Genomic DNA, 27,703 nt, shown 5'->3' with positions numbered 1-27,703 from the left:
CGTATCTAGCTTTTTTTTTCTCTTCTTAATTTCACATACAAGTGAGATCATACAGTACTTGTCTTTCTCTGACTTACTTCACTTAGCCTAATGTCCTCAAGGTCCATCCATGTCATCACAAATAACAAGATTTTATTCTTTTGTGTGGCTAAATAGTATTTTGTGTGTGCGCGCGCGTGTGCAGGCTCACACACGAGTGTGTCACGTCATCTTTATCCATTCTTCCGTCAGTGGACACTTAGGTTGTTCTGTTTCTTCATTTAATCCTCATGCATGTTTATAGAAGATGTTTGGAATTTGAACTTCACTTTTGTGTTTTTCTCACTTTAGGTGGTTTTCTCGCTGTATCCTCCAGAGAACAACAACCGATGTTGCAGATTGCTTAAAAGTTTTCATGACTGGTACTCAAAGTATGGCGGTGGGGGTGGGCTCTGAGCACTATTCTTTCTGACCCAGAGTCTGGGTGCCCATAGCAGACCAGCCGGTGGAAGCAGATGCCCTAAGCCTGCCTGAGGCGACTGTCACCTGGTGGGAGATTCCCAACGCTGTGTCCTGTGCCCCCTGCTCACAGATGCTGTAGAATCTACATGTGTCATCTGTGTGTGATAAACAGAAAGCCAAGAGGAAGCTACTTTGTAGCTGCTAGTGGCTCTGGCAAGCAGTGCAAAGACCAAAGGAATCTACCCCAGAGGAACAAGGATTGTGACAGAGTGGTGTGAGGTCTAGAACTAGGAAGGAAGCCTTTGGGGCCAGGATAGGAATGATGGCAGATGAAGTGCGGCATAACAGGAGAAGATGGGAAAGAAGGCAGGCGAGGAAGGGCGCCTTCTTCAGGGTGGGATGCGGTGGGAAGAGCATCTGGAGCTCCCGTCCCTGTCTGCTCCCCAGCCCTGGTCGGGGTCTGGCTTTGGCGCTCCCTCGCAGTGCAGCTCCAGTTCACTTCCTCTCCTGATGCACATTTTCCCATCTATAAACTTCGGGGACGGGGGGAGGTTGTAAATATTGTTTCCTAAAAAAGTGAATTTGGTGATATGTGTTGGTTATGGCCTTACCTATATGATCATCTTCTATTGAACTAAAATGAATTTCCCAGACAATAAACTCTTCTAAAACAATTGCCCAAAATATACATGAAAATAAGTATTATATTATTTTGCCCTCACTTCAGAACTTGATCCTTTTTCTAAGTAGTTGTGAAAAGTTTGTGTTGAGTAGGAGTTACTGTCAGGTCTCTGTCTTGGGGCGGTTTCTGGTTGGAGTGGGTGGAAATGTTCTCAGAATTCGCATTGTCGGTGCAACTCAGAAGCGAATTGGGTGAGTCCATGGTAAGAGATGCTTTCAGAGGGGCGGCCATGTCCTTTCCTTATGTCTTCGTAATTATGCTCGGAGAAGAAAATGACATGAAATTATCCAGTCTGTATCTATTGATAGCATTTAAAAAAGACTCGGAGGAACTAAATTAGTATTAATTTGGTTTTGGGAATTTGTATGTCTATTGCATGACTTCATTTATTGCTTAAATATTAAAATGTCACTACAGAGGTGTATGCTCAGTTTAGGAAGATGTTATACCATAGAAACCATTATGATTCCTCAAATAGCTGAGATGCCAAATGTTCCCTAAAGTTACCCGCTTTTATATTATTGCAGTTACAACTCAAGTTAGGAATTACCCTCTTTTATAGTGGTCCGTAGTAACGGACTTCTCTTAAAACATTGAACTCTAAGAGGATGTTATTCTTTGTTGGCATCGGATGAGCCATTCTCTTCTCACCAACAACACATTCTGCAGGAGCACTCAACAGATGGTGCAAGCACAACCATGCTCCGCCTGCGCGCATAGTGGTGTACCGGGATGGGGTAGGGGACGGTCAGCTGAAAACACTGATTGAATACGAAGTTCCGCAGCTGCTGAGCAGTGTGACAGAAGCAAGTTCAAATACCAGGTATTCAATTACCATTCTTTCCCCACACTCGCGATGATAGCACATTGATTATAACTATTAAAATGAGTATGGCTCTGTGTTTGCTTCCTGTGGGTACAGTCGGATGGTTAGATTTCCCCTGGCTTTGGAGCATAGTCAGGTTGCTCTTCCGTGAATAGGGTGGGGTGAGCCCGGGTGGGGGTACCTGGAGGAAGGCAGGTGTCCCGCAAAACAGCTCACGCGGAGATTCAGCAGGAAGGCCACGGGGCTGCTGGCGGGGAAGATGCTTCATGCATATTGATAAGCCGCGGGACTGAACAAGCTGTGGTTTGAAATTCAAGGCCCAAATCAACAGCCAGGGCTAAAGCCCCTCAAGTGCAGGCCCTGGTGTGTGGCTAAGGTCGGTGGGAGGTGCTGAAAGCAGTGGAGGGCAGGTCCAGCTGGGCTGCCGATGATCAGACCACCCTAAACACCTTGCTCCGTCGCCACGTTTCTAGATTCAGTGGTGCGGTACATTTTCCTCAGTGAGTGTGTCAAGTGTCAGGTGCAAGGAAAATATTAGAACTGACAAACGGGGGAGGATGATAATCTTAATTGGCTTCTTAAAATATTCGGAGAGCATCTTACTCCAAGCAGAGCACCGCATTCGTCTGTTGGGTGACACCGTCAGCACCACCGGCAATCAAAATTGCCGCCGTGAGCCACGGAGGAGCTGAGCCTGGATCTCATCAGGGACTGTCAGCGAGGACGGAGAGCATAATGGCTTGGGGGCAGTGTCGCCTGCAGCTGCATCCAGACCCTCACAGCCCAAATCTCTCCCTCCCCACTGACCTCAGGTGACTGTGTCTATTCAGAATCACAAGCATTCAATTTAGGGCTAGCAGGAACACATTTAGCAGCTGACAGAGCTAAGGAGTTTTCTTGCAATATGGCATCAACTTTTAAAAGTTTCAATATTCTAAACAATAATTATTTTTTAAATAAAATGCTTAAAGTGAGATTTCCCCATAGTCTTTGCATCCCAGAGGTTCCTTTGGGAAAGATGGCCAGTATTTGGACTTGGTTTTACCAAATCCTGACTTTAATCCTTGGTCATTCAACATTTGGCCCAAATGTACATTTGGTCCATCCATCCGTCCTCCCAGGCGTGTGTCCTGCAGGATTCAGGAGTGATGATTGAGGAGTAAGAGGAACTTGTGGGTCTCTTGCTATTCAGAAATTGAGAGGAAGGGTGAAGGTGAAATAGGACTATTGCTAATGGAAAAAAGGAAATCTTTTGTCTCCATGGAAAATTCTGGAAAATCTTCCTTTAGAAGTGCTAGTTGGAGCTCATTGCCTTACTAACCATTCCCCACTGTCCTGTTCAAGTGATATAAACCAGCCAGGTGAGTGGACCTGCCATACTTTTGCCACAAATAAGAATCTCTAATTTTGAAGACTCTGTGTATCTCGGTGCAGGGGGTTGGGGGAGTTGAGGTTGGGGGTAATTTTGACTTTCTTCATTTTTGCAGTGTTTTTCTAATGAGTGAATTATTTTATCTAGAAATTGCCAAGAAAGATGAATAGAAAGCTGCAAGCTTGGTTTTGGTTCTCTGCATCTCACTTTTCGCCTTTCTGGTTCCAAGCGCCAAACTGTCGGTGATTGTGGTCAGGAAGAAGTGCGCGCCGCGGTTCTTCACCGAAGTGAACCGGTCATTGCAGAACCCGCCGCTTGGCACCGTGGTGGACTCAGAAGCCACGCGCCCTGAATGGCATGTTGTGTTCGAAAGCCGGTTTTCAATGAAACGTTCGCTGTGTGTTCTTCGAGTCGGGCCTCTTTCTCACATTCCTGCCGGTTTTCCCCCAGGTACGACTTCTACTTGATCAGTCAGGCTGCCGGCCGGGGAACGATTACTCCCACCCACTACAACGTCATCTATGACGACAATGGCCTGAAGCCTGACCACATGCAGAGACTCACCTTCAAACTGTGCCACGTGTACTACAACTGGCCGGTGAGTGACGCTGTGGGACGCCGACGCTCAGTGCTCCTGCCCGGTGAAGTCACCCAACTCCCCCAGCACAGCGCCTGACTTCACGAAGGAGGAATGCATGCATGCATGCATGCAGGAATGAATGAATGAATGAGTTCTGAGTCCACAGTGGGAGAAACCCAGTCTGTCATAGAAACGAAGCAGCGATAACTGTTAACGTTATTATTATTACTTAGAACATTAGTATTTATCATTTCCAGGGGACTTTATTCTATGCATTCTCTTATGCAAGCCGGGGAGGAAATCGGGGTCGTGTTATTTCCAAGTTGCAGTTGAGGAAATCGAAGCCAGCTCAGACACTGTGTCTGGTGGGAACGTAAGGACGTGTCTGTTCTGTGTTTCCGTGCACGAAGCCCAGGGCTGCTCTCAAAGTCCGAGGCCAAGGTTTGTTCTGAGCCCCTTGGAGCCTCAAGTCACAGGAAACTTAGCGCTAAGTGTGACGGCTCCCAGCTGGTTGGAGCCAGACTGGCCCTTGGCCCCATCTCGCCCGCTGAGCCTGTACTCCCCGTGATGCGGTTGCCCTTTGTCGACTGGGTTTAGTTAAGTCTACTCGCGAATGCCTTCGACTGTGTATGGAATTAGCAGAGGCTAAAACTCAGGAACATAGATTATTTTGAAGAACAGGTTAACCTCTTAATTGCTGTCAATACGTTTTCTCCTCAGGGCTTAATCAGTATCCCAGCCCCGTGTCAGTACGCGCACAAGCTGACCTTCCTGGTGGCGCAGAGCGTTCACAAAGAACCGAGTCTGGAATTAGCCAACTCTCTCTTCTACCTGTGATGACGGGAACCACGGGCGTCCCTAGATGAGCAGTCTGAGGAGTAGTGGGTGGATTTTGTGTGAACCTGCCACAAGTGCGAGCCTGTGACCGGGGAAAGGAGACTGAGCTTACTTGTAACTTTTGGAAAAACACCCAACACAGCTTCATCTGAAATGGTTCAAGAGAAATGTATAGTGTTTTATTTTGAAGAGTTTTCTGCTCGCAGTTAATTCTCATGCTGGTAGATGGAATTAAAAGGTACCATCATCTGTAAGTAATTCCACAAAGCTGAGTATCCTCTAAGAAAATAAGTGTTTGCAAGATGTTTTTGATGGTAGGGAAATGGGGTCTAATTTCCACCCTAAATTTCGCGGAAGTTTTGTTAGATAATATTGTAGAACGTTTTGTAGCGTGGTTCAAATAGTTATTAGAAAATAAAGAAAATTCAGAGCATCGTATATGTGTTTACCATTGTTTGGATTTCAGTTGAAGCTACATGCAAACCTCATGATTGGTTTTCAGCACAGACTTACCCGCTAAACCACACCACCACCACTCGGAGTGATATTTCTAAATCGGAACATACCACCTGCTCTCATGAAGGTACTTAATTTCACTTAAAAGCAGGTGCTCTCACTGATGACCTTGCTTCCCACGGCACTGAGAAAACGGATTCCACAAGAAGAGAGCTGGCCCAGGCCCTGTCCCCTCCCCCCACCGCAGGGCAACTGTGTGCGGAGCCCCCCCCCCCCCCCCGCGCCGCCCCTGTCATCACAAATGAACCATGTCTCTGCTCGTGCGGGTACCAAATCCCGCTCCCGCTGACCTAGGAAGGGAGCTGCTCCTGGAATTCTTCCTCTCCCTCCTGCAGCAGCCCTTCTTCCCTCACCCTGGATCATCCCTGGTATCACCACCCATAGGCTGTTAGTCCTCCCATCCTAAAGACGAAACTACTTCCTCCTCCAGTGACCACCCCATTTCTTGGCTCCTCTTTATAGAAAAACTTCTCAGAGAATAGTCGATGCTTCATCTATCAAATTCCTTACTCCAATCAGAATTAACCACACCCACTACAGCAACGTGGCTTTTGTCAAGGTCACTAATGACCTCCTCTTTGCTAAACTGGATTGTCCGTTCTCGGGCCTTGCCTTCCTAAGGGATCCCAGCATCTGACCCGGCTGGTCATTTCCTCCATCCGCGACACTTGAGTGGCCTCTAGGATGACACACTTTCCCGGTTTTTCTTCTACTGTATCAGTCCCTCATTCTCCCTCTGTCTCCTTTGCTGGCTGCTCATCTTATCATCTAGAATGACCATTTCACAGGTGATAAAACAGGACTAAAGATGCCATGTGGCTCACCCAAGTTTATAAGATCAATAAATTGTAGAGCTAGAATTTGTCCTCAGGTATGTTTGACTCCAAAACCTGTGAGATGAACCATAAGCCTACTGCCTTAATAACAGGTTCTATAAGATCTTAAAAATTTCTCGCTGAGTTTTTATGTGAGGAAGTGTCTCATATAGTTCAAGTTGGCGTGATATACAAGTCTTTGGAGGGAAGCACTGCACCAATCCAGAGTGGCTGTGTTTTTGTTTTGATGTTGTTGTTTTCTTCTTTCCAAGTGCGGGGATGCTATAAAGTGCCACTAACCTAGCAGCCACCTTGTATAAATCAACATGCCGCGTTTAGATTAGCAATACAGAGGCCTGGAGAACTCCTTACTCTCTTACCCATGAAGCACTGCCCAAGACAGTGGCTCCATACCATTTTATCCCACCAGGGGGCACACAAGAACCATCATATGGGCAGAGCCTGGCCTCTTTGCCCACGTGGTGCCAGAGAGAGTGGAAGAACGGTCAAGTAATCTTGGACAGGGCAACAAGGGATTAGAAAAATCTTCATCTGTGCTCTGGGTCCGACACTTTTGGCTGTGGAATGTGGAATGCGGTAATCTCCCCTCTCTGAGGCTCAGTTACCCAATCTGTAATAAGAGAAGGGGGTGGTATAGATCAGTGGTGCTCAACCTTGGAAATGATAGAACTTCCCACATGTAAAAGCTCTTTAATAAAATACAAATGTCTAGGCCCACCTCAAGAAATAGTGATTTAATCAGTCTGACGTGCAGCCTGATCATCTGAATATTTTAAATTTCTGCAGGTGATTCAGATGGTTAGCCAGGGTTGAAGACTTCTGGTCTGGAGCAGTGCTAGGTTTGAATCCCAGAACCACCGCTTACTAGCTGTATGACCTGGTCAAGTTACTTAACCTTGCTGAGCCTTAGTGTATCAACTTGTAAAGACACCTAACAACGTCCGAATTGTAGGGTTTTTATAAGGATTAGAAATATCAAATCTAAAGTATCTGGCTTTAGGGCGCCTGGGTAGCTCAGTCGGATGAACATCTACTTTCGGCTCAGGTCCCAAGACCCTGGGATCAAGCCCCCACATCGGGCTCCCTGCTCAGTGGAAAGTCTGCTTCTCCCTCTCCCTTTGCTGCTCCCCCTGCTTGTGCTCTCTTTCTGTCAAATAAATAAATAAAATCTTTAAAAAATAAAGTATCTGGCTTTAATTAAGAACAGCATATTATTACACCTCATGAGAGGAAAAGAATCATAGAAATACCATAGGATCCAGTAATTCCACTATTGGGTATTTACCCAGGGAAACGAAAACACTAACTCAAAATATATGCACCCCTATGTTTATTGCAGCATTATTAACAATAGCCATGGAAACAACCTAAGTGTCCATCAGTAGATGAATGGATAAAGAAAATGTGTATATGTACAGAATAGAATATTACACAGCCATAAAAAAGGATGAGGTGCCATTTGAGACAACATGGAAGGATCTAGAGGGTATTATGCTAAGGACAAGTCAGGCTGAGAAAGACATACGATTCCACTCATAAATGGAATTAAAAAGTAAATAAACAAAAAACCAGAATCAGAACTATAAATACAGAGAACAAACTGATAGTTGCTGGGGGTGGGGGTGGGCAAAATGGGTGAAGGGGAGAAGGAGATATAGGCCTCTAGTTACAGAATGAGTATAAGGAAGGCAGTAAATGATATTGTGATAGCGATGTAATGGGACAGATTGTAACTTTACTTGTGGTGAGCAAAGCATATGTATAAACTTGTCAAATCACTATGTTGGACACCTGAAAATAATGTCACATTGTGTGTCAACTATACGCAAAAAAAAAAGGATCAAATAACAATTTAGTCGACAAATACTCGGGTATATATAATGTGCTAGGAAACATTCTAAGTTCTGAATTCTTCTACAATCCCATTTAAGGGAAAGCTCAATATTTTCTCTCTATATAAGCAGCCTACCACTTGCTCTTTTATGGAGAAGGTTTTTTGGTTTTGTTTTTATTTCAACGGTGAGAAGGAGACTTTGAAGAGAGTATACTTTAAATACATTGCCATGGCATCCAAGAGGTGCCCCACTCAGATCTCCCTTAGCTGGCTGACAGGGTCCACCACAGTGTTGATGAAGCAGGATCCCCCCAGCTGCTCCTAGCCGCTGACTGAGCTCAGCAGAAGTACTAGGTTTGGGCCATTTCTGCCCAGCATGGGAATCCCCTGTTGGGCAGTCTTTGCTAGAGTGTTCCTTTTTGACCAAACCAGGGCTTTCTGAGAACTGCCCAGTAGTTTGGGGGCTCTTCCAACCTTTTAAATATTGGGCTTTGAGTTAGCAATTTTCCATGGGACAATTTACTCTTAAACCTTTCTAACACACTTAAAGATCTCAGACATGGAATGTCAACTGCTTTTGAGAACTATTGTCAAATGTTTGAGTTTTGTTGCTCAGATGAACCTGCACTTTTCGCTTTCAATTTGATCCGGTGTCCACTGGCCAGGAATAACCTAACAGTGCCCACGAGAAAGATGAGATAGGGACTCATTTCAAAGGGGGAGAGGCCAAGCGCAACTGAAGATTTTTTTTTCTATTTTATTTTATTTTTCCTTTAACTTTTTTATTGTTATGCTACTCACCATACATTACATCATTAGTTTTTGATGTAGTGTTCCATGATGCATTGTTTGTGCATAACACCCAATGCTCCATGCAGAACGTGCCCTCTTTAATACCCATCACCAGGCTAACCCATCCTCCCACCCCCTCCCCTCTAGAACCCTCAGTTTGTTTTACAGAGTCCATCATCTCTCATGGTTCGTCTCCCCCTCCAATTTCACCCCCTTCATTTTTCCCTTCCTGCAATCTTTTTTTTTTTTTTAACATATAATGTATTATTTGTTTCAGAAGTACAGGTCTGTGATTCAACAGTCTTACACAATTCACAGCACTCACCATAGCACATACCCTCCCCAATGTCCATCACCCAGCCACCCCATCCCTCCCACCCCCCACCACTCCAGCAACCCTCAGTTTGTTTCTTGAGATTAAGAATTCCTCATATCAGTGAGGTCATAGGATACATGTGTTTCTCTGATTGACTTATTTCACTCAGCATAACACCCTCCAGTTCCATCCACGTTGTTGCAAATGGCAAGATCTCATTCCTTTTGATGGCTGCATAATATTCCAATGTGTGTGTGTGTGTGTGTGTGTGTGTGTGTGTGTGTGTGTATACCACCTCTTCTTTATCCATTCATCTGTTGATGGACGTCTTGGCTCTTTCCACAGTTTGGCTATTGTGGACATTGCTGCTATAAACATCAGGGTGCATGTACCCCTTCGGATCCCTACATTTGTATCTTTGGGGTAAATACCCAGTAGTGCAGTTGCTGGATCATATGGTAGCTCTATTTTCAACTTTTTGAGGAACCTCCATACTGTTTTCCGGAGTGGTTGCACCAGCTTGCATTCCCACCAACAGTGTAGGAGGGTTCCCCTTTCTCCACATCCCCACCAAAAATCTGTCGTTTCCTGACGTTAATTTGAGCCATTCTGACGGGTGTGAGGTGGTATCTCATTGAGGTTTTGATTTGGATTTCCCTGATGCTGAATGATGTTGAGTACTTTTTCATGTGTCTGTTAGCCATTTGGATGTCTTCTTTGGAAAAATGTCTGTTCATGTCTTCTGCCCATTTCTTGATTGGATTATTTGTTCTTTGGGTGTTGAGTTTGATAAGTTCTTTATAGATATTGGATACTAGCCCTTTATCTGATATGTCATTTGCAAATATCTTCTCCCATTTTGTCAGTTGTCTTTTGGTTTTGTTGACTGTTTCTTTTGCTGTGCAAAAACTTTTTATCTTGGTGAAATCCCAATAGTTCATTTTTGCCCTTGCTTCCCTTGCCTTTGGCGATGTTTCTAGGAAGAAGTTGCTGTGGCTGAGGTCGAAGAGGTTGCTGCCTGTGTTCTCCTTTAGGATTTTGATGGACTCCTGTCTCACGTTTAGGTCTTTCAACCATTTGGAGTCTATTTTTGTGTGTGGTGTAAGGAAATGGTCCAGTTTCATTCTTCTGCATGTGGCTGTCCAATTTTCCCAACACCATTTGTTGAAGAGACTGTCTTTTTTCCACTGGACATTCTTTCCTGCTTTGTCAAAGATTAGTTGACCATAGAGTTGAGGGTCCATTTCTGGGCTCTCTGTTCTGTTCCACTGATCTATGTGTCTGTTTTTGTGCCAGTACCATACTGTCTTGATGATGACAGCTTTGTAATAGAGCTGGAAGTCCGGAATTGTGAGGCCGCCAGCTCTGCTTTTCTTTTTCAACATTCCTCTGGCTATTCGGGGTCTTTTCTGGTTCCATACAAATTTGAGGATTATTTGTTCTATTTCTTTGAAAAAAGAGGATGGTATTTTGATGGGGATTGCATTGAATGTGTAGATTGCTCTAGGTAGCATTGACATCTTCACAATATTTTTTCTTCCAATCCATGAGCATGGAACGTTTTTCCATTTCTTTGTGTCTTCCTCAATTTCTTTCATGAGTATTTTATAGTTTTCTGAGTACAGATCCTTTGCCTCTTTGGTTAGATTTATTCCTAGGTATCTTATGGTTTTGGGTGTAATTGTAAATGGGATCGACTCCTTAATTTCTCTCTCTTCTGTCTTGTTGTTGGTGTATAGGAATGCCACTGATTTCTGGGCATTGATTTTATATCCTGCCACTTTACTGAATTCCTGTATGAGTTCTAGCAGTTTTGGGGTGGAGTCTTGTGGGTTTTCCACATAAAGTATCATATCATCTGCAAACAATGAGAGTTTGACTTCTTCTTTGCTGATTTGGATGCTTTTTATTTCTTTTTGTTGTCTGATTGCTGTGGCTAGGACTTCTAATACTATGCTGAATAGCAGTGGTGATAGTGGATATCCTGCCGTGTTCCTGACCTCAGGGGCAAAGCTCTCAGTTTTTCCCCATTGAGAATGATATTCGCTGTAGGTGTTTCATAGATGGCTTTTATGATATTGAGGGATGTACCCTCTATGCCTATACTCTGAAGAGTTTTGATCAAGAAAGGATGATGTACTTTGTCAGATGCTTTTTATGCATCTACTGAAAGGATCATATGATTCTTGTTCTTTCTTTTGTTAATGTATTGTATCACGTTGATTGATTTGTGGATGTTGAACCAACCTTGCAGCCCAGGGATAAATCCCACTTGGTCGTGGTGAATAATCCTTTTAATGTACTGTTGGATCCTATTGGCTACTATTTTGGTGAGAATTTTTGCATCCATGTTCATCAAGGATATTGGTCTGGAATTCTCCTTTTTGATGGGGTCTTTGTCTGGTTTGGGGATCAAGGTAATGGTGGCCTCCTAAAACGAGTTTGGAAGTTTTCCTTCCATTTCTATTTTTTGGAACAGTTTCAGGAGAATAGTTATTAATTCTTCTTTAAATGTTTGGTAGAATTCCCCTGGGAAGCCATCTGGCCCTGGTCTTTGTTTGTTGGGAGATTTTTGATGACTGCTTCAATTTCCTTAGTGGTTATAGGTCTGTTCAGGTTTACTATTTCTTCCTGGTTCAGTTTTGGTAGTTGATACATCTCTAGGAATGCATCCCTTTTTTCCAGGTTATCTAATTTGCTGGCATATAGTTGCTTATAATATGTTCTTATAATTGTTTGTATTTCTTTGGTGTTGGTTGTGATCTCTCCTCTTTCATTCATGATTTTGTTGATTTGGGTCATTTCTCTTTTCTTTTTGATAGGTCTGGCCAGGGGGTTATCAATCTTGTTAATTCTTTCAAAGAACCAGCTCCTCGTTTCATTGATCTGTACTACTGTTCTTTTGGTTTCTATTTCATTGATTTCTGCTCTGATCTTTCTTATTTCTCTTCTCCTGCTGGGTTTAGGCTTTATTTGCTGTTTTTTCTCTAGCTCCTTTAGGTGTAGGGTTAGGCTGTGTATTTGAGACCTTTCTTGTTTCTTGAGAAAGGCTTGTATTGCTATATACTTTCCTCTTAGGACTGCCTTTGCTGCATCCCAAAGATTTTGAACAGTTGTGTTTCATTTTCATTTGTTTCCATGAATTTTTTTAATTCTTCTTTAATTTCCTGGTTGACCCTTCATTCTTTAGTAGGATGCTCTTTAGCCTCCATGTATTTGAGTTCCTTCTGACTTTCCTCTTGTGATTGAGTTCTAGTTTCAAAGCATTGTGGTCTGAAAATATGCAGGGAATAATCCCAATCTTTTGGTACCGGTTGAGACCTGATTTGTGACCTAGGATGTGATCTATTCTGGAGAATGTTCCATGGGCATTAGAGAAGAATGTGTATTCCGTTGCTTTGGGATAGAATGTTCTGAATATGTCTGTGAAGGCCATTTGGTCCAGTGTGTCATTTAAAGTCTTTATTTCCTTGTTGATCTTTTGCTTAGATGATCTGTCCATTTCAGTGAGGGGGGTGTTAAAGTCCCCTACTATTATTGTATTGTTGTCAATGTGTTTCTTTGCTTTTGTTATTAATTGCCTTATATAATTGGCTGCTCCCATGTTAGGGGCATAGATATTTACAATTGTTAGATCTTCTTGTTGGATAGACCCTTTAAGTAGGATATAGTGTCCTTCCTCATCACTTATTACAGTCTTTGGTTTAAAATCTAATTTGTCTGATATAAGGATTGCCATCCCAGCTTTCTTTTGGTGTCCATTAGCATGGTAAATGGTTTTCCACCCCCTCACTTTCAATCTGGAGGTGTCTTTGGGTCTAAAGTGAGTCTCTTGCAGACAGCATATCGATGGGGTCTTGTTTTTTAATCCAATCTGAGAGCTTGTGTCTTTTGATTGGGGCATTTAGCCCATTCAAATTCAGGGTAACTACTGAAAGATATGAATTTAGTGCCATTGTATTGCCTGTAAGGTGACTGTTACTGTTTATTGTCTGTGTTCCTTTCTGGTCTATGCTGCTTTTAGGCTCTCTCTTTGCTTAGAGGACCCCTTTCAATATTTCTTATAGGGATGGTTTTGTGTTTGCAAATTCCTTTAGTTTTTATTTGTCCCGGAAGCTTTTTATCTCTCCTTCTATTTTCAATGACAGCCTAGCTGGATATAGTATTCTTGGCTGCATATTTTTCTCATTTGGTGCTCTGAATATATCATGCCAGTCCTTTCTGGCCTACCAGGTCTCTGTGGATAGGTCTGTTGCCAATCTAATGTTTGTACCATTATAGGTTACATATCTCTTCTCCCGAGCTGCTTTCAGGATTTTCTCTTTGTTTCTGAGACTCGTAAGTTTTACTATTAGATGTTGGGGTGTTGACCTATTTTTATTGATTTTGAGAGGGGTTCTCTGTGCTTCCTGGATTTTGATGCCTGTTTCCTTCCCCACCTTAGGGAAGTTCTCTGTTATAATTTGGTCCAATATACCTTCTGCCCCTCTTTCTCTTTCTTCTGGGATCCCAATTATTCTAATGTTGTTTCATCTTATGGTATCGCTTATCTCTCGAATTCTGCCCTCGTGATCCAGTAGTTGTTTATCTCTTTTTTTCTCACCTTCTTTATTTTCCATCATTTGGTCTTCTATATCGCTGATTCTCTCTTCTGCCTCATTTATCCTAGCAGTTAGTGCCCCCATTTTTTATTGCACCTCATTAATAGTCTTTTTGATTTCGACTTGGTTAGATTTTAGTTCTTTTATTTCTCCAGGAAGGGTTTCTCTAATAACTTCCATGCTCTTTTCAAGCCCAGCTAGTATCTTTAAAATCATGATTCTGAACTCTAGGTCTGACATCATACTAATGTCCGTATTGAGTAGGTCTCTGGCAGAGGGTACTACCTCTTGTTCTTTTTGTTGAGGTGATTTTTTCCATCTTGTCATTTTGTCCAGAGGAGAATAGATGAATGAGAGAACAAAATGCTAACAGGGTAACAAGGTCCCCAGAAAATATACTCTAAACAAATCAGAAAAGACCTGAAACCAGGGGAAAAGAAAGGGAAAGAAAGAGAAAAAAAAAAGATAAAAACAAACAAAAACAGAACAAAACAAAAAAAACAGAATATGATCAAATATGATGAGGCTAGTGCATAGATCAGTGCCACACACTATATATTGGGTGTATTTTGGTCTGTTAGAAGAAAGTGGCTCCCTTATATATGTACAAAATAAGCGTTGATACGATGAAGGGATGGAATATGACTGTAAAGATGAAAATTATAAAAAATTTTATAAAAGGAATTGATATGATAAGAAGTTGTTTGAAAAAAGAAAGAAGTGGATTCAAAAAAAAAGAAAGAAAAAAAGTGGGAGAGAATGTCATCAGGCAGGAGACTAGAACAAAGCCATAGACTAGAGATTTAGGGTATATTTTGATCTGTTAGAAGAAACTGTATCTCAAAATTTTAAAGAGAGAACAACTTATATATATATATATATGCCAAAAATAAGGGTAACTACTATGAAAGGATAGAATATGACTCTAAAAATGAAAAATAAAAATGTTTTTTTAAAAAAGGGGTTGATAAGATGTTGGTTGAAAAAGGGAAAAAGAAAAATTCAAAAAAAAAGACAGTTAAAAAAATTAACTTTGAAAAACTAATGAATCATGGTAAAAAAGCCATGAATTCTATGTGCAGTATTCCCCTAACGCTGGAGTTCTCCCGTTCTCGTTGATCGGTAAACTTGGTCTTGGCTGGCTGTTCGTACTGATCTTCTGGGGGAGGGGCCTGTTGCCGTGGTTCCCAAATGTCTTTGCTGGAGGCAGAATTGCCCCGCCCTTGCTGGTCCGGGCTAAGTAATCAGCTTGGGTTTGCTCTCAGGAGCTTTTGTTCCCTGCAAGCTCTCTGTACAGCTTTGGAGGACGAGAGTGAAAATGGTGGCCTCCCAATCTCCACCTGGAGGAGCCAAGAACTTGGGGCCCCACTCCTCAGTGCGCCCCCAGAGAAAAGCAGTCAATCACTCCCGTCTCCCTGGTCTCCAGCTGCACTCCGTGCTCACCCAGCCTGTGACCAAGCATTTCTATCTCGGGCACCCGACCCCGTGTGGAGTCTCCAAACCCAGCAGATCCCTGCGGGGCGCTCCCGCGCCGCTCCTCCCCGGGGGAGGAAGGGGAGTCTCCCCTGATCTGCCGCTTGTTGGGTCCCTGCTGGAGGAGCAGTGGCCCGAATGGGGCGCGGATCACAGTTTATGGCAACCCTGAGCTGAGAGCCCGCGCCTCGGCTCCGTCTCTGCAGCCGGCTTCCCCGCTCCAATACCTGGGAGCTCTGCTGCACTCAGGCACCCCTGGTCTTTCTGTGACCCCGAGGGTCCTGAGACCACACTGTCCCGCGAGGGTTCCACCCCCCGCTTAGCCACTGGAGCGACGTCCCTCCACGGAGCCAACTTCTAAAAGTTCCGATTTTGTGCTCCGCGGCTCTATCACTTGCCAGAAGCGGCCGACGGAGGCCCCCTCCCCCGCCGTCTATCCTCCCGAATATCGCCTCGGATTCACTTCTCCGCACGTCCTACCTTCCAGTAAGTGGTCGCTTCTCTGTTCAGAGAGTTGTTGCTACTCCCTTCTTCGATCTCCTGTTGAGTTCGTAAGGGGTTCAGAATGGTTTGATCCCTATCCAGCTGAATTCCTGGGACCAGACGAAATCCAGGTCTCCTACTCCTCCGCCATTTTGCTCCTCCCCTACAACTGAAGATTTTATGGCTGAGTCAAGTTCCTTCCAATTCAAGAAGTTTTCTTAATCTTTGATTTAAACATTATAAAAGTAATAGATGTACATTATGGAATATATGGAAGGTACAAAAAAGTATGATGAAGTAGAAAAACAACCACATCAGTACAACTACTAGCCAGAAGTATATACTGTCAACACTTTGATACATACTTTTCTTTTTTTTTAAGATTTTATTTATTTATTTGAGAGAGAGGACATGAGGAGGGGAGGGTCAGAAGGAGAAGCAGACTCCCTACTGAGCAGGAAGCCTGATGTGGGACTCGATCCCGGGACTCCAGGATCATGACCTGAGCCGAAGGCAGTCGCTTAACCAACTGAGCCACCCAGGCGCCCTCTTTCATCTATTTCATCCATTCCCCCCACCCTCCTCCCCTCTGGGAACCATCTGTTCTCTATAGTTAAGAGTCTGTTTTTTGGTTTGACTCTTTTCCCCCTCTTTGTTTGCTGTTTTATTTCTTAAATTTCACATATGAGTGAAACCATATGGTATTTATTTTTGCCTGACTTACTTCGCTTAGCATTATACTCTCTAGATCCATCCATGTTGTTGAAAATGGCAAGATTTCATTCCTTTTTATGGCTGGGTAATATCCTATTGTATAGATATACGAAATCTTCTTTATCCATTCATCTACCAATGGACACTTGGGTTGCTTCCACAGGTTGGCTAGCTTAATGCTGCAGTGAACATAGGGATGCATGTATCCTTTCAACTAGTGTTTTCATATTCTTTGGGTAAATACCCAGTAGTGCAATTACTGGACCATAAGATGGTTCTATTTTTAATTTTTTGAGGAATTTGCACACTGTTTTCCACAGTGGCTGCCCCAGTTTGCATTCCCCCCAACAATGCATGAGGGTTCCTTTTTCTCCACATCTTTGCCAACTCTTGTTGTTTTCAAAATAAGACCAAGGTTTATCCCAGGAATGCACAGAAGCTTGAACGCAAGACAATCTATCAATATCATTCACCAAGGAACAGATTAAAAGAGGCAATCCACATGATCCCTGCAATAGGTTCGACCAAGCATTCAGGAAAATTTACAACTCATCTGTGATTTACTAAAACAATACTTAAAGTATAAATAGAAGGGACTTAAAAAAAAATCTAACAAAAATCTCTATCATATCTTAATACATTTTATCAAAGATCCTAAAATAAGTGTTTAGAGACTTTTCTAGGAAAGTCAAGAACAAGACAAAGATACCCACTACCACACTGATAATATGGTTATCATCAGTACTGCCAACAAGGCAGTGGAGAAACATGGATGAAAAGGGAAGAGACATGCTGGAGGGGAGGGGGTGGGGGGATGGGTAACTGGGTGATGGGCATTAAGGGGGCACGTGATGTGATGAGCACTGGGTGTTCTATGCAATGGATAAATCACTGAACTCAACATCTGAAACTAATGATATGCTATATGTTAACAAATTGAATTTAAATAAAATAAGTTAAAAAAGGAAGAGACAAATTATCATTTTTTTGATGGCATAATTGTCTATTCATTTTTATTTTTTTTAAAGATTTTATTTATTCATTTGAGTGAGAGAGAGCACACACATGAGTGGGGGTGGGGAAGGGGCAGAGGCAGAGGGAGAAGCCGACTCCCCGCTGAGCAGGACCCAGGGCTCGATCCCAGGACCCTGAGATCATGACCTGAGCTGAAGGCAGACACTTACCTGACTGAGCCACCAGGCTCCCCTATAACTGTCTATTTAGAAAATCTAAGAAATTTTACAGAACTAATAAAATTATTCAACAAGATAGATCTTATAAACCTACCTCCAAAAGCAAATAACATTGCTTTTTTAAAACAGAGTTTTCTTTGTTTTGATGGGACCAGTTTTTTTATTATTATTATTATCATTATTATTATTTTGAGAGAGAAAGAGAGTGTGAGCGAGGTAGAGGGGAGAGGCAGGGGGAGAGGGAGAGATAGAGAATCCCAAGCAGGCTCCATGCCCAGCTTGGAGCCTGACGTGGGGCTCGATCTCATGACACTGAGATCATGACCTGAGTTGAAATCAAGAGTCGGAAGCTCAACTGACTGAGCCATCCAAGGGCCCCAAAACAAACAGCATTCTTACAAGCTAATATTTACACAAAGACACTGAAAAAAATCTAATCTAGCAATAAAAGTAATTTGATGCCTAAAAGTCAATAAAACAAAAAAAGTAAAAATTATTGCTGAGGTAATTTCAAAAACTTGTATTGAAAATGTATACGTTCTTAAAAAATAAACTGTCTTATGAATAGGAAGGTTCAGTATGGTAAGAATGGTAATCTTCCCACAGATAAATCTATAACACTAGTGCAATGCCAATAAAAACCCTCATACGGTTTTCTATAAAACTTTATAAAGTTGTTTTAAAATTCATGTGGCAGAAAAAAATGCAGAAATATCCAGCGCAATTCTGAAAAAGAATAACTAGAAGGGAATGCTTATTTTACTAGGCATGAGAGTTTATTATGAAGTTAAATAAGTACAATAGTGTGGCTTTGGCTGATCCATAGATAAAAGATCAGTTGAACAGATTAGAAATTCCAAAACAGGTTACTGCATCTATGGACGCTGTCATTTAATGGACCTGGCATTACAGATCGGAGAGAAAAGGATAAATGACTTCAATAAAAAGGTCCTGGGCAGCTGGGCTTCCTGCACAGAGAAAATTAGATCTTCATCTTATGCAGAAAAAAAAGGGGGGGGGCAATTTCATGTAGATTAAGGACTTACACATTAAAAACATATAAAAACTTACAACAACTAGAAGAAAATACAGGGACTATTTTTAGGATATTAGGGTAGGAAAAAACTTCTTAAGCAATATACAAAACAGCATAAATTATACAGGAAAAGAATAATAATTTTGACTATGTCAAAATGTCAGATTCTGAATGACAAATGAGAACAGTCATGCTGAAAGAGAAACAGCAGACTAGCACAATGTATTTGTAGCATAACACAACGGGAAAGGATTATTCCCTAAAATAAGTAAAAAAAAAATGCTATCAGATTAATTTAAAAAAAAAAAAAAAAGAAAAAGAGACCCAATAGTAAAGTGGCAGGGGGATGGGGGTGGAGAACAAGCAATTCACAGTCAAGGGAACCAAACGTTAGTGAATATATGAGATGATGCTCAAGTTCACGGGCATTAACTAATTAAAAGGGAAATTAAGAATAAAATACCAATGAGATTTAATTTCACATTCAGAAGTTTGGGAGAAAATGTCAAAGTCTGCTTAAACTACCTGTGGCTGGGAATGTGGGGAAGGGAACGTTGCTGCTGGAGTATGAACTGGTATGATTGTAACGGAAGGTTCACACTCTACAAACCAGCAGTTCTATCTCCAGGCGTGCACCGTAGAGAGTCTCTGGTGTGTGTGCACTGGAAGGGAATGGGTAACGTATACTGTAGTCACACTCTGGAATACAAAGTTAAAAGACAGGGGGGCTGGGGGCACCTGGGTGGTTCAGTCATTAAGCATCTGCCTTTGGCTCAGGTCATGATCTGGTATCGAGCCCCGCATGGGGTTCCCTGCTCGGCGGGAAGCCTGCTTCTCCTGCTCCCCCTGCTTGTGTTCCCTCTCTCGCTGTTCTCTCTCTGTCAAATAAATAAATAAATAATCCAAAAAAAAAAAAAAAAGACAGGGGGGCTTGCTAGGTCTGTGGAGATCTCCCCGAATGGTTCTCAGAAACGATGCTGAGTGAAACATGAATGAGGTGCATGTGATGCCATTCATGGAAAAGTTTTAAAATACACATAACATAACATCTATTTGCCTGGTTGTGCAGATGCACATGTCCACAGTGGAAAAAGGGGAAAGTGGAGATGGAGCATTACACCCGGAGTTTAAGGCTGTTGCAGCCAGGATGTTTTGGGGGCTGTAGATGCAGATGCTCGGGAACAGGGATCTAACGTCCATTCGTTTTTAAAAAATGGATTGAATATCACAAAAACGGTAACAAACGGCAATTCTGGGTTGAAGATTTGTGCATGTTTAAACTCCAGGCTAGTAATGAGAAAAACATCAAACAAATCCCAGCTAAAAGACACTATAAAAGGTCTGGCCAGTACTCCTCAGCACGGATGGGCTTGTAAAACACAAGGAAAGTCTGAGAAAGACTGGGTAGGCAAAAGGAGCCTACGGAGACATGATGGCTGAACGTAATATGCTGTCGTGGATCTGATCCTCCAGCAGAAGAAGGATGATGGGACCTAACTAAGGAAATCTGGATAAAATAGGGATTTTGTTAACAGTAATGATCAATAGTGACCCATTCATTGTGATAAATGCACCGTACTTGTGGGAGCTATTGAGAATAGGGAACCGGGCACAGGGCATCTGGGAACTTTCTGACCATCTTCACAACTTTTGCTTAAATCTAAAATTACTCATAAATGAAAAGGCTTATTTAAACAGAATAGGTACAGAATCATTCCAATTTTGTGTGAGCGTGTGAGTGTGTGTGTGTGTTTGTGTGTGTAAAAAACCCCGAAAGACAAGCAAAATATTTAGCAGAAATAGCAGACAATGGTTAGGTCTGGATGGTGGGACTGTGGATGGCTTTCAGTTTCTCTTTTTTCTTTTTATTTCTTTTTAAGATTTTATTTATTTATTTGACAGAGAGAGCGAGCGAGCACAAGCAGGGGGAGCGGCAGAGGGCGAGGGAGAACCAGACACCCTGCTGAGCAGGGGGCCCGATGCGGGTCTGGATCCCAGGACCCTGGGATCATGACCTGAGCTGAAGGCAGACGTTTATATTGCAGGCGTGATATATGGACACACGCCAGACATCAGGCTCATCATCAAGACCTGACATTGTTCTTCTCCGCACTTGGGAATTAGTGGGCCCATCCTCCTAACACCTGTTTCCTAGATTTGCCCGAGGTGCTTGCTCCAAGTGCAAAGTCTGAGCTCTCTGCTAGGAATTTCCAGGGAAGAAGTTTGAGAATTTATTTTTTAACAAGCCTCCAGGTGATTATTTTGTGTGTGTGTGGTGGCTGTTCAGATAAGTTTAGGAAAGAGACTCTGCTAATTCTCTCTCAAACTGTGAGACTCAGCACCAGCTCCACTGACAAGCTTTCTCTACCCATCTCAGGCACTTACGAGACTTACGAGCTCCCCTGTCTCTGAACGCACCATACCATGCACAGAGCTCCGTTCTTGCTCGGCTGGCAAAGTATTGCTGTTAGTTATGGATACATTGAGTCTCTGGCTGTTCTGCATATTTTTTTTATCTCAGTGAAAGCATACGGTAGGCTCTCAATATGTGTCATTTGGATAAATATATGGAAGGGTAAGTAGATGGATGGGCTGCTTTTGAATTGGGCAGGTCTGAGAATTTCACTAGCACCTGCCATTAGGCCCTGGTATCCCTGGTTGCTTTGCAATGGGTGGGATCAGCCTCTTCTATCACCCTGTACAGTGAAGCTTGGTAATATTAATTTCATTCCATTCTATATCGCTTTACAGTTGGATAATGGTCAGAGAAACTGGAAATGTAAATGTGTTTCTACATATCTGGGAAATTATCCAAACCCAAACTTGCTTACATGGGGGTGGGCTAGTCCGCGCTTAGAACCGTGCTATTCAATATGGCAGCTTCTGGCCAGCTACGGCCTTTGAAATTTAAATGTAAAGTAATTAAAACTAAGTGGAATTTAAAAATTCAGTTCCTTGGTCACATATTTTCTAATTAGGTCTGGATTGTGGTAGTAGCTGCTGTGTTGGAAGGGGCAGGTATAAAACATTCCCGGGATCACAGAAAGTTCTAGAGGAGAGTGCTGACAGAATATTCCTCTTTATCCTTCAAAATCCATATCGGAAGCCTTTCATCATCCCTCCAAACAAAGTTCTGCTTGGTTCACAGTGCCAGGCATGTCCTTGGCACTGGGAATTTTTCTCAACTGGGGCACTTTTGCTGCCCAGGGGAGATCTGGCCATGTCCGGAGACACTTTTGGTTGTCATAACTGGTGCATGTTGTATGTGCATGTGTGCGTTTGTGTGTGTGTGTGTGTGTGTGTGCGCGCGTGTGCGTGTGTGTGTGTGTGTGTGTGAGATATTGGCATGTAGTGCACAGAGGCCAGGGATGATGTTAAACATCCTGCAAGGCACAAAACAGCTCCTCTCCCATCAAAAATGTATCGGGTGCAAAATGTGAATAGTGCCGAAGTTGGGCTTAAAGCCTTGTTGGGGGCAGAGATCCAGGAGCAGACAATGCCAAGTAATGAGAAAAGGGAAGAGAGAGGGGAGGTGTCCAGAAATGGGGTCAGGATGATTCCAGAGCTGCATCTGGGAGGAGCTAGAGGGTTAGTCGATCCTTCTTCCAGGATCCCATAACACTTGGCACGTTCCTCTGAATGGCACCTAACGCTGCACTGTATTTTGGCCATTAGTTTATGCATACTTCTTGCTGTCCCACTGAGTATTCTTCAAGAGCAGACCCCGGGTCTCTCTTGAGAGAGAGAGCACAAGCAGGGGGAGCAGCAGGGGGAGAGGGAGAAGCAGGCTCCCCGCTGAGCAGGGAGCCCGATGCGGGGCTCGATCCCAGGACTCAGAGATCATGACCCGAGCCGAAGGCAGACGCTTACGCTTACCGACTGAGCCACCCAGGAGCCCCTGGAGAGTGAATATTGAAAACAATGTAAATAACCATCAGCAGGAGAACAGATAGACTGGGATACTATTCAGCAATTAAGATGAATGAAATATATTGATACATACTAAGTGCAAATATCTTCAAAACACACTGTTGAAAAAAGCGAATCACGGAATTATATGCACAGCATGAAAACATTTATAGAAATCTTAAAATGCCAAAATAATGCTCTCCCATGTTTATTTATATATGTGTAATAGAAGTAACAGAAAAACAGAACGTGGACACAAAGGGCATACACCAAATCTATGAAATTGGCTGTCTCTGATGAGGGAGGGGAGTGGAACCAAAGAGACTTCTAACTCTGTAGAGTTCTTTTTACTCATTTTTAAATGAGAAGCAAAAATAACAAGATGTTACCATTTCTTAACTCCTGATGAGGGGTTTTGCGGGTCGTTCGCTCTCGCCCTCTAGAAGCACACTTACTCTCCAGCCCCCGCTGTGGCCCAGGAGGCTGGCCTCTCTGCTCAGCTGCCCTGCGGCTCCCACCCAGTTCATCCAGTTGGGAACAGGGCAGGGATGGGGGGCGGAGAGGGGAGCGGGACTCTGGGTATTTATTCGCCCAGCCCCCTCCAGCTCAGTGGCAACGCAGGTTCCTTTCAGTAAGCCTTATCTTGTCAAGTTCTTGACAGCTCCCAACCTCGCCCCTTAAAGATGCTAAGGCTCCTGAAGCTGGGGGGTACAGCACTATCTCTTGGGGCTTTCCTACACCTTGCTCATTCCTTTGCTATGTATTTCCTGTCGGGACCCTTCCTGATACAGGGTTTAAAGGGGTGACTATTTCTCTGCAATTTCTGCATGTTTAAAACTATGCAAAAAAGAAAAGAAGTCATAGAGAAGTAAGGAATTGAGAGGGAAGAAGCCCAAGAGTATGAAAAGCTCCCCAAGAAACCGGCATGCCTGGAAAAACTAGGTATGAGTGAAAATAAAGACCCTCACGGCTGTGTTTTCTGTGTGTTTTGTCCCCTCCCCAGCCCGCGCAGATGTGCTGCACAGGAGTCCTTTCCTCTTGCAGAGACACAGCCTGGGACATTTGCTCCTACCCTGTCATCAACTTGACACGGAACAGAGATAGTGCAATAAGCCAGCAGTTTACTCTCCCTGTTAGGTTTTGTTCAGCACACGTGACGGGGCATCTCGGTTCCATCAGCCACGAAGCCAGCTGCTGCAGGTGCCGAGTTAGCCTACTCTCCAGACTTTGCTGCCTGGCGGCAGAACCTTGCCCGGAAACACAGGCCTTTTCAGCATTGAAGCAGAAACTTACTTTATTTTACTTTTATTGTGGTGAGAACACTTAACATGAGCCCTACCCTCAACAAATTTTTAAGTGTACAATGCACTATTTTTTGCTATAGATACAATTTGTATATAGATACTTTATCAATATCCATATAGTTACTAGCAGCTCCCTAGAGCTTGTTCACTTGGCTTAGTTGAAACTTTCTGCCCATTGATTAGGAACTCCTCTTTTTTCCCCCTTCCCCCCAGGCCCAGCAACCACCATTCCATTCTTTGACTCTGTAAATGAGACTATTTTGGATCCCACATGTAAGTGAAATCATGCTGTATTTGTCTTTCTGTGACTTATTTCAATTAACATAATGTCCTCAAGGTTCACCCTATTGGCTTATGTGGCAGAATTTCCTTTTTTAAGATTTTATTTATTTATTTTTGGGAGGGGTGGGGGAGAGAGAGCACAGGCAAGGGGAGCAGCAGAGGGAGAAGGGGAAGCAACAGGGAGCCTGATGCAGGGCTTGATCCCTGGACTCGGATCACGACCTGAGCTGAAGGCAGACACTTAACCCACTGAGCCACCCAGGTGCCCCAGAGAATTTCCTTTTCTTGAAAAGACTGAATAGTATTCCATTGTATGCATATATCACATTTTACAAAATCTACTCACCTGTTGATGGACATTTAGATTGTTTCCACACGGTATTAGTGAATAGGGCTTCAGTGAACATAGGAGAGCTAATGATCGCTTCAAGACCCTGATTTCAATTCTTTTGGATAAATACCCACAGGTGGGATTGATGGATCATATGGCAGTCCTATTTTTAATTTTATGAGGATCTTCCATAATGTTTTCATTTTTTAATTGGATTATTTGTTTTTTTGGGTGTTGAGTTGTGTAAGTTCTTTATATCTTTTGGATACGAACCCTTTATTGGATATGCCATTTGCAAATACCTTCTCGCATTCTGTAGGTTACCTTTTAGTTTTGTTGGTTGTTTCCTTTGCTGTGCAGAAGCTTTTTATTTTGATGTAGTCCCAGGAGTTTGTTTTTGCTTTTGTTTCCCTTGCCTCAGGAAACATCTAGAAAAATGTTGTTATGGCCAATGTGAGAGAAATCACTGCCTGTGCTCTCCTCTGGGATATTTATGGTTCCAGGTCTCACATTTATGTCCTTAGTCCATTTTGAGTTCATTTTTGTGTATGGTGTAAAAAAATGGTCCAGTTTCATTCTTTTGCATGTAATTGTCCAGTTTTGCCAGCACCATTTGTTGAAGAGACTGTCTTTTTCCCATTGCATATTCTTGCCTCCTTTGTCAAAGATTAATTGACAAGCCCAATCGTGGGCTTGTTTCTGGGCTTTCTATTCTGTTCCATTGATCCATGTGTCTGTTTTTTATGCCAGGACCATACTTTTTTTTTCATACTGTTTTGATTACTACAGCTTTTTAATATAACTTGAAGTCTGAAATTGTGATACTTCCAGCTTTGTTCTTTTTCAAGATTGCTTTGGCTATTCAGGATCTTTTGTGGTCCCATACAAATTTTAGGACTGTTTGTTCTAGTTCTGTGAAAAAATGTTGTTGGTATTTTGATAGGGATTGCATTAAACCTATAGATTGCTTTGGGTAGTATGGACATTTTAACAATATTTGTTCTTCCAATCCATAAGCATGGAATATCTTTCCATTTGTTTGTGTCACCTTCAATTTCTTTCATTGATCTTTTATAGTTTTCAGAGTACAGGTCTTTCACTTCCTTGGTTAAGTTTATTCCTAGGTATGTTATTCTTTTTTGGTGCTATTGTAAATGGGATTGTTTTCTTAATTTCTCTTTCTGCTGCTTCATTATTAGTGTATAGAAATGTACTGGATTTCTGTACATTGATTTTCTATCCTGTGACCTTACTGAATTCATTTATCAATCCTAGTAGCTTTTCAGCAGAATCTTTAGGGTTTTCTATATAGAGTATTATGTCATCTGCAAATAGTGAAAGTTTTACCTCTTTCTCACCCGTTTGGATGCTCTTTATCCCCTTTTCTTATCTGATTGCTGTGGCTAGGACTTCCAGTACTATACTGAATAAAAGTGATGAGAGTTGACATCCTTGTATCATTCCTGACCTTAGGGGGAAAGCTCTGTTTTTTCCATTGAGTATTATGTTAGCTGTTGGTTTTTCATCGATGGCCTTTAGTATGTTGAGATATGTTCCCTCTAATTCTACTCTGTTGAGGGTTTTTATCATGAATGAATGTTGTACTTTTTAAATGCGTTTTCTGCATCTATTGAAAAAATGGTCATGTGGTTTTTATTCTTTCTCTTATTGATGTGATGTAGCACACTGATGGATTTGCAAATATTGAACAACTCTTGCATTCTGGGAATAAATCCCACTTGATTGTGTTGAATGATTTTTTAAAAATGTATTGTTAGATTCAGTTTACTAGTATTTTGTTGAGGATTTTTGCATCGATGTTCATCAGAGATATTGCCCTATAGGTCTCTCTCTCTCTTTTGTAGTGTCTTTATCTGGTTTTGGTTTCCTCTTTCCAATGCTGGCTTCATAGAATTAATTTGGAAGTTTTCCTTCCTCTTCTGTTTTTTGGAATAGTTTGAGAAGAATCGGTATTAACTCTTCTTTAAATGTTTGGTAGCATTCACCTGTTAAGGTGTCTGGTCCTAGACTTTTGTTTGTTAGGAATTTTTTGATTACTCATTCAATTTCATTGCTATTAATTGGTCTAATCAAATTATTTTTCCTGATTCAGTGTTGGGAGCTTATACGTTTCTAGGAATTTATTGATTTCTTCTACTTTGTCTAATGTGTTGGCATATAATTTTTCATAATATTCTCTTACAATCTTTTGTATTTCTGTGATGTCAGTTGCTATTTCTCTTTCATTGGTGATTTTGTTTATTTGAGTCCTCTTTCTCTCTTTTTTGGTGAGTCTGGCTAAAGTCTGGCTTTTATCAATTTTGTTAATCTTTTGTTTTTTTATTAAGCAGGCTCTACACCCAGCTTAGAACCCAGCATGGGGCTTGAACTCACCACCCTGAGATCAAGACCTGAGTCCAGATCAAGAGTCAGACGTTTACCAACTGAGCCACCCAAGCACCCCTTTGTTGATCTCTTCACAGACCAGCTCCTGGTTTCATTGATCTGTTCTATTGTATTTTTAGTTTCTATAGCATTTATTTTGGCTCTAATCTTTATTATTTCCCTCCTTCTACTGGTTTTGGGTTTTTTTTTTTTTAGATTTTATTTATTTATTTGAGAGAGACAGTGAGAGAGAGCATGAGAGGGGAGAGGGTCAGAGGGAGAAGCAGACTCCCACTGAGTAGGGAGCCCGATGTGGGTCTCGATCCTGGGACTCCAGGATCATGACCTGAGCTGAAGGCACTCGCTTAACCAACTAAGCCGCCCAGGTGCCCTGTTTTTGGGTTTTGTTTGCTCTTATTTTCTAACACTTCGGTATAAAGTTAAGTTGTTTATTTGAGATTTTCCTTTTTTCTTGAGGTCGGCCTGTATTGCTATAAACTCCCCTTATAGAACCATTTCTGCTGCATCTCAAAGATTTTGGACCATTGCATTTTCATTTTAATTTTTCTCCATGTGTGTTTTGGTTTCTTCTTTGATTTCCTGGTTGACCCATTCATTGTTTAGTAGCGTGTTATTTAACTTCTATGTATTTGTGCTCTTTCCAGAACTTTTTTCTTGTGGTTGATTTTGAGATTCATAGCGGTGTGGTCAGAAAAGATGTATGGAATGACTTTGATCTTTTTGAATTTGTTGAGACTTGATTTGTAGCTTAGTATGTGATCTATTCTGGAGAAAACTCCATGTGCACTTGAAAAGAATGTGTATTCTGTGGCTTTAGGATGGAATGTTATGAATATATCTGTTAAATCCTTCTGGTCCAGTGTGTCATTCAAAGCACCGTCTCCTTGTTGATTTTCTGTTTGGTTGATCTGTCCATTGATGTCAGCGGGGTGTTAAAGT

General features: G+C 42.3%; 1 protein-coding gene across 2 annotated transcripts in view; it reads left to right on the top strand.

Annotated features, from left to right (window-relative positions):
* Positions 1–5,174, top strand: part of PIWIL4 (piwi like RNA-mediated gene silencing 4) — a 44,064-nt gene extending 38,890 nt beyond the window's left edge. For both annotated transcript variants that reach the window (XM_027580117.1, XM_027580118.1), the window contains exons 16-20: positions 331–401; positions 1,793–1,946; positions 3,551–3,676; positions 3,772–3,919; positions 4,622–5,174. In XM_027580117.1, coding sequence (XP_027435918.1) covers positions 331–401; positions 1,793–1,946; positions 3,551–3,676; positions 3,772–3,919; positions 4,622–4,738 — 616 coding nt within the window. In that variant the 3' untranslated portion in view covers positions 4,739–5,174. The remainder of the gene's footprint in view (positions 1–330; positions 402–1,792; positions 1,947–3,550; positions 3,677–3,771; positions 3,920–4,621) is intronic.
* Positions 5,175–27,703: the final 22,529 nt, after the last annotated feature.

Source organism: Zalophus californianus, chromosome 11 (genome assembly GCF_009762305.2).
Source record: "Zalophus californianus isolate mZalCal1 chromosome 11, mZalCal1.pri.v2, whole genome shotgun sequence".
NCBI classification, from domain to species: Eukaryota; Metazoa; Chordata; class Mammalia; order Carnivora; family Otariidae; genus Zalophus; species Zalophus californianus.
Note: the sequence above shows the minus strand (reverse complement) of the source record. Positions and strands in the feature narration are given on the sequence as shown.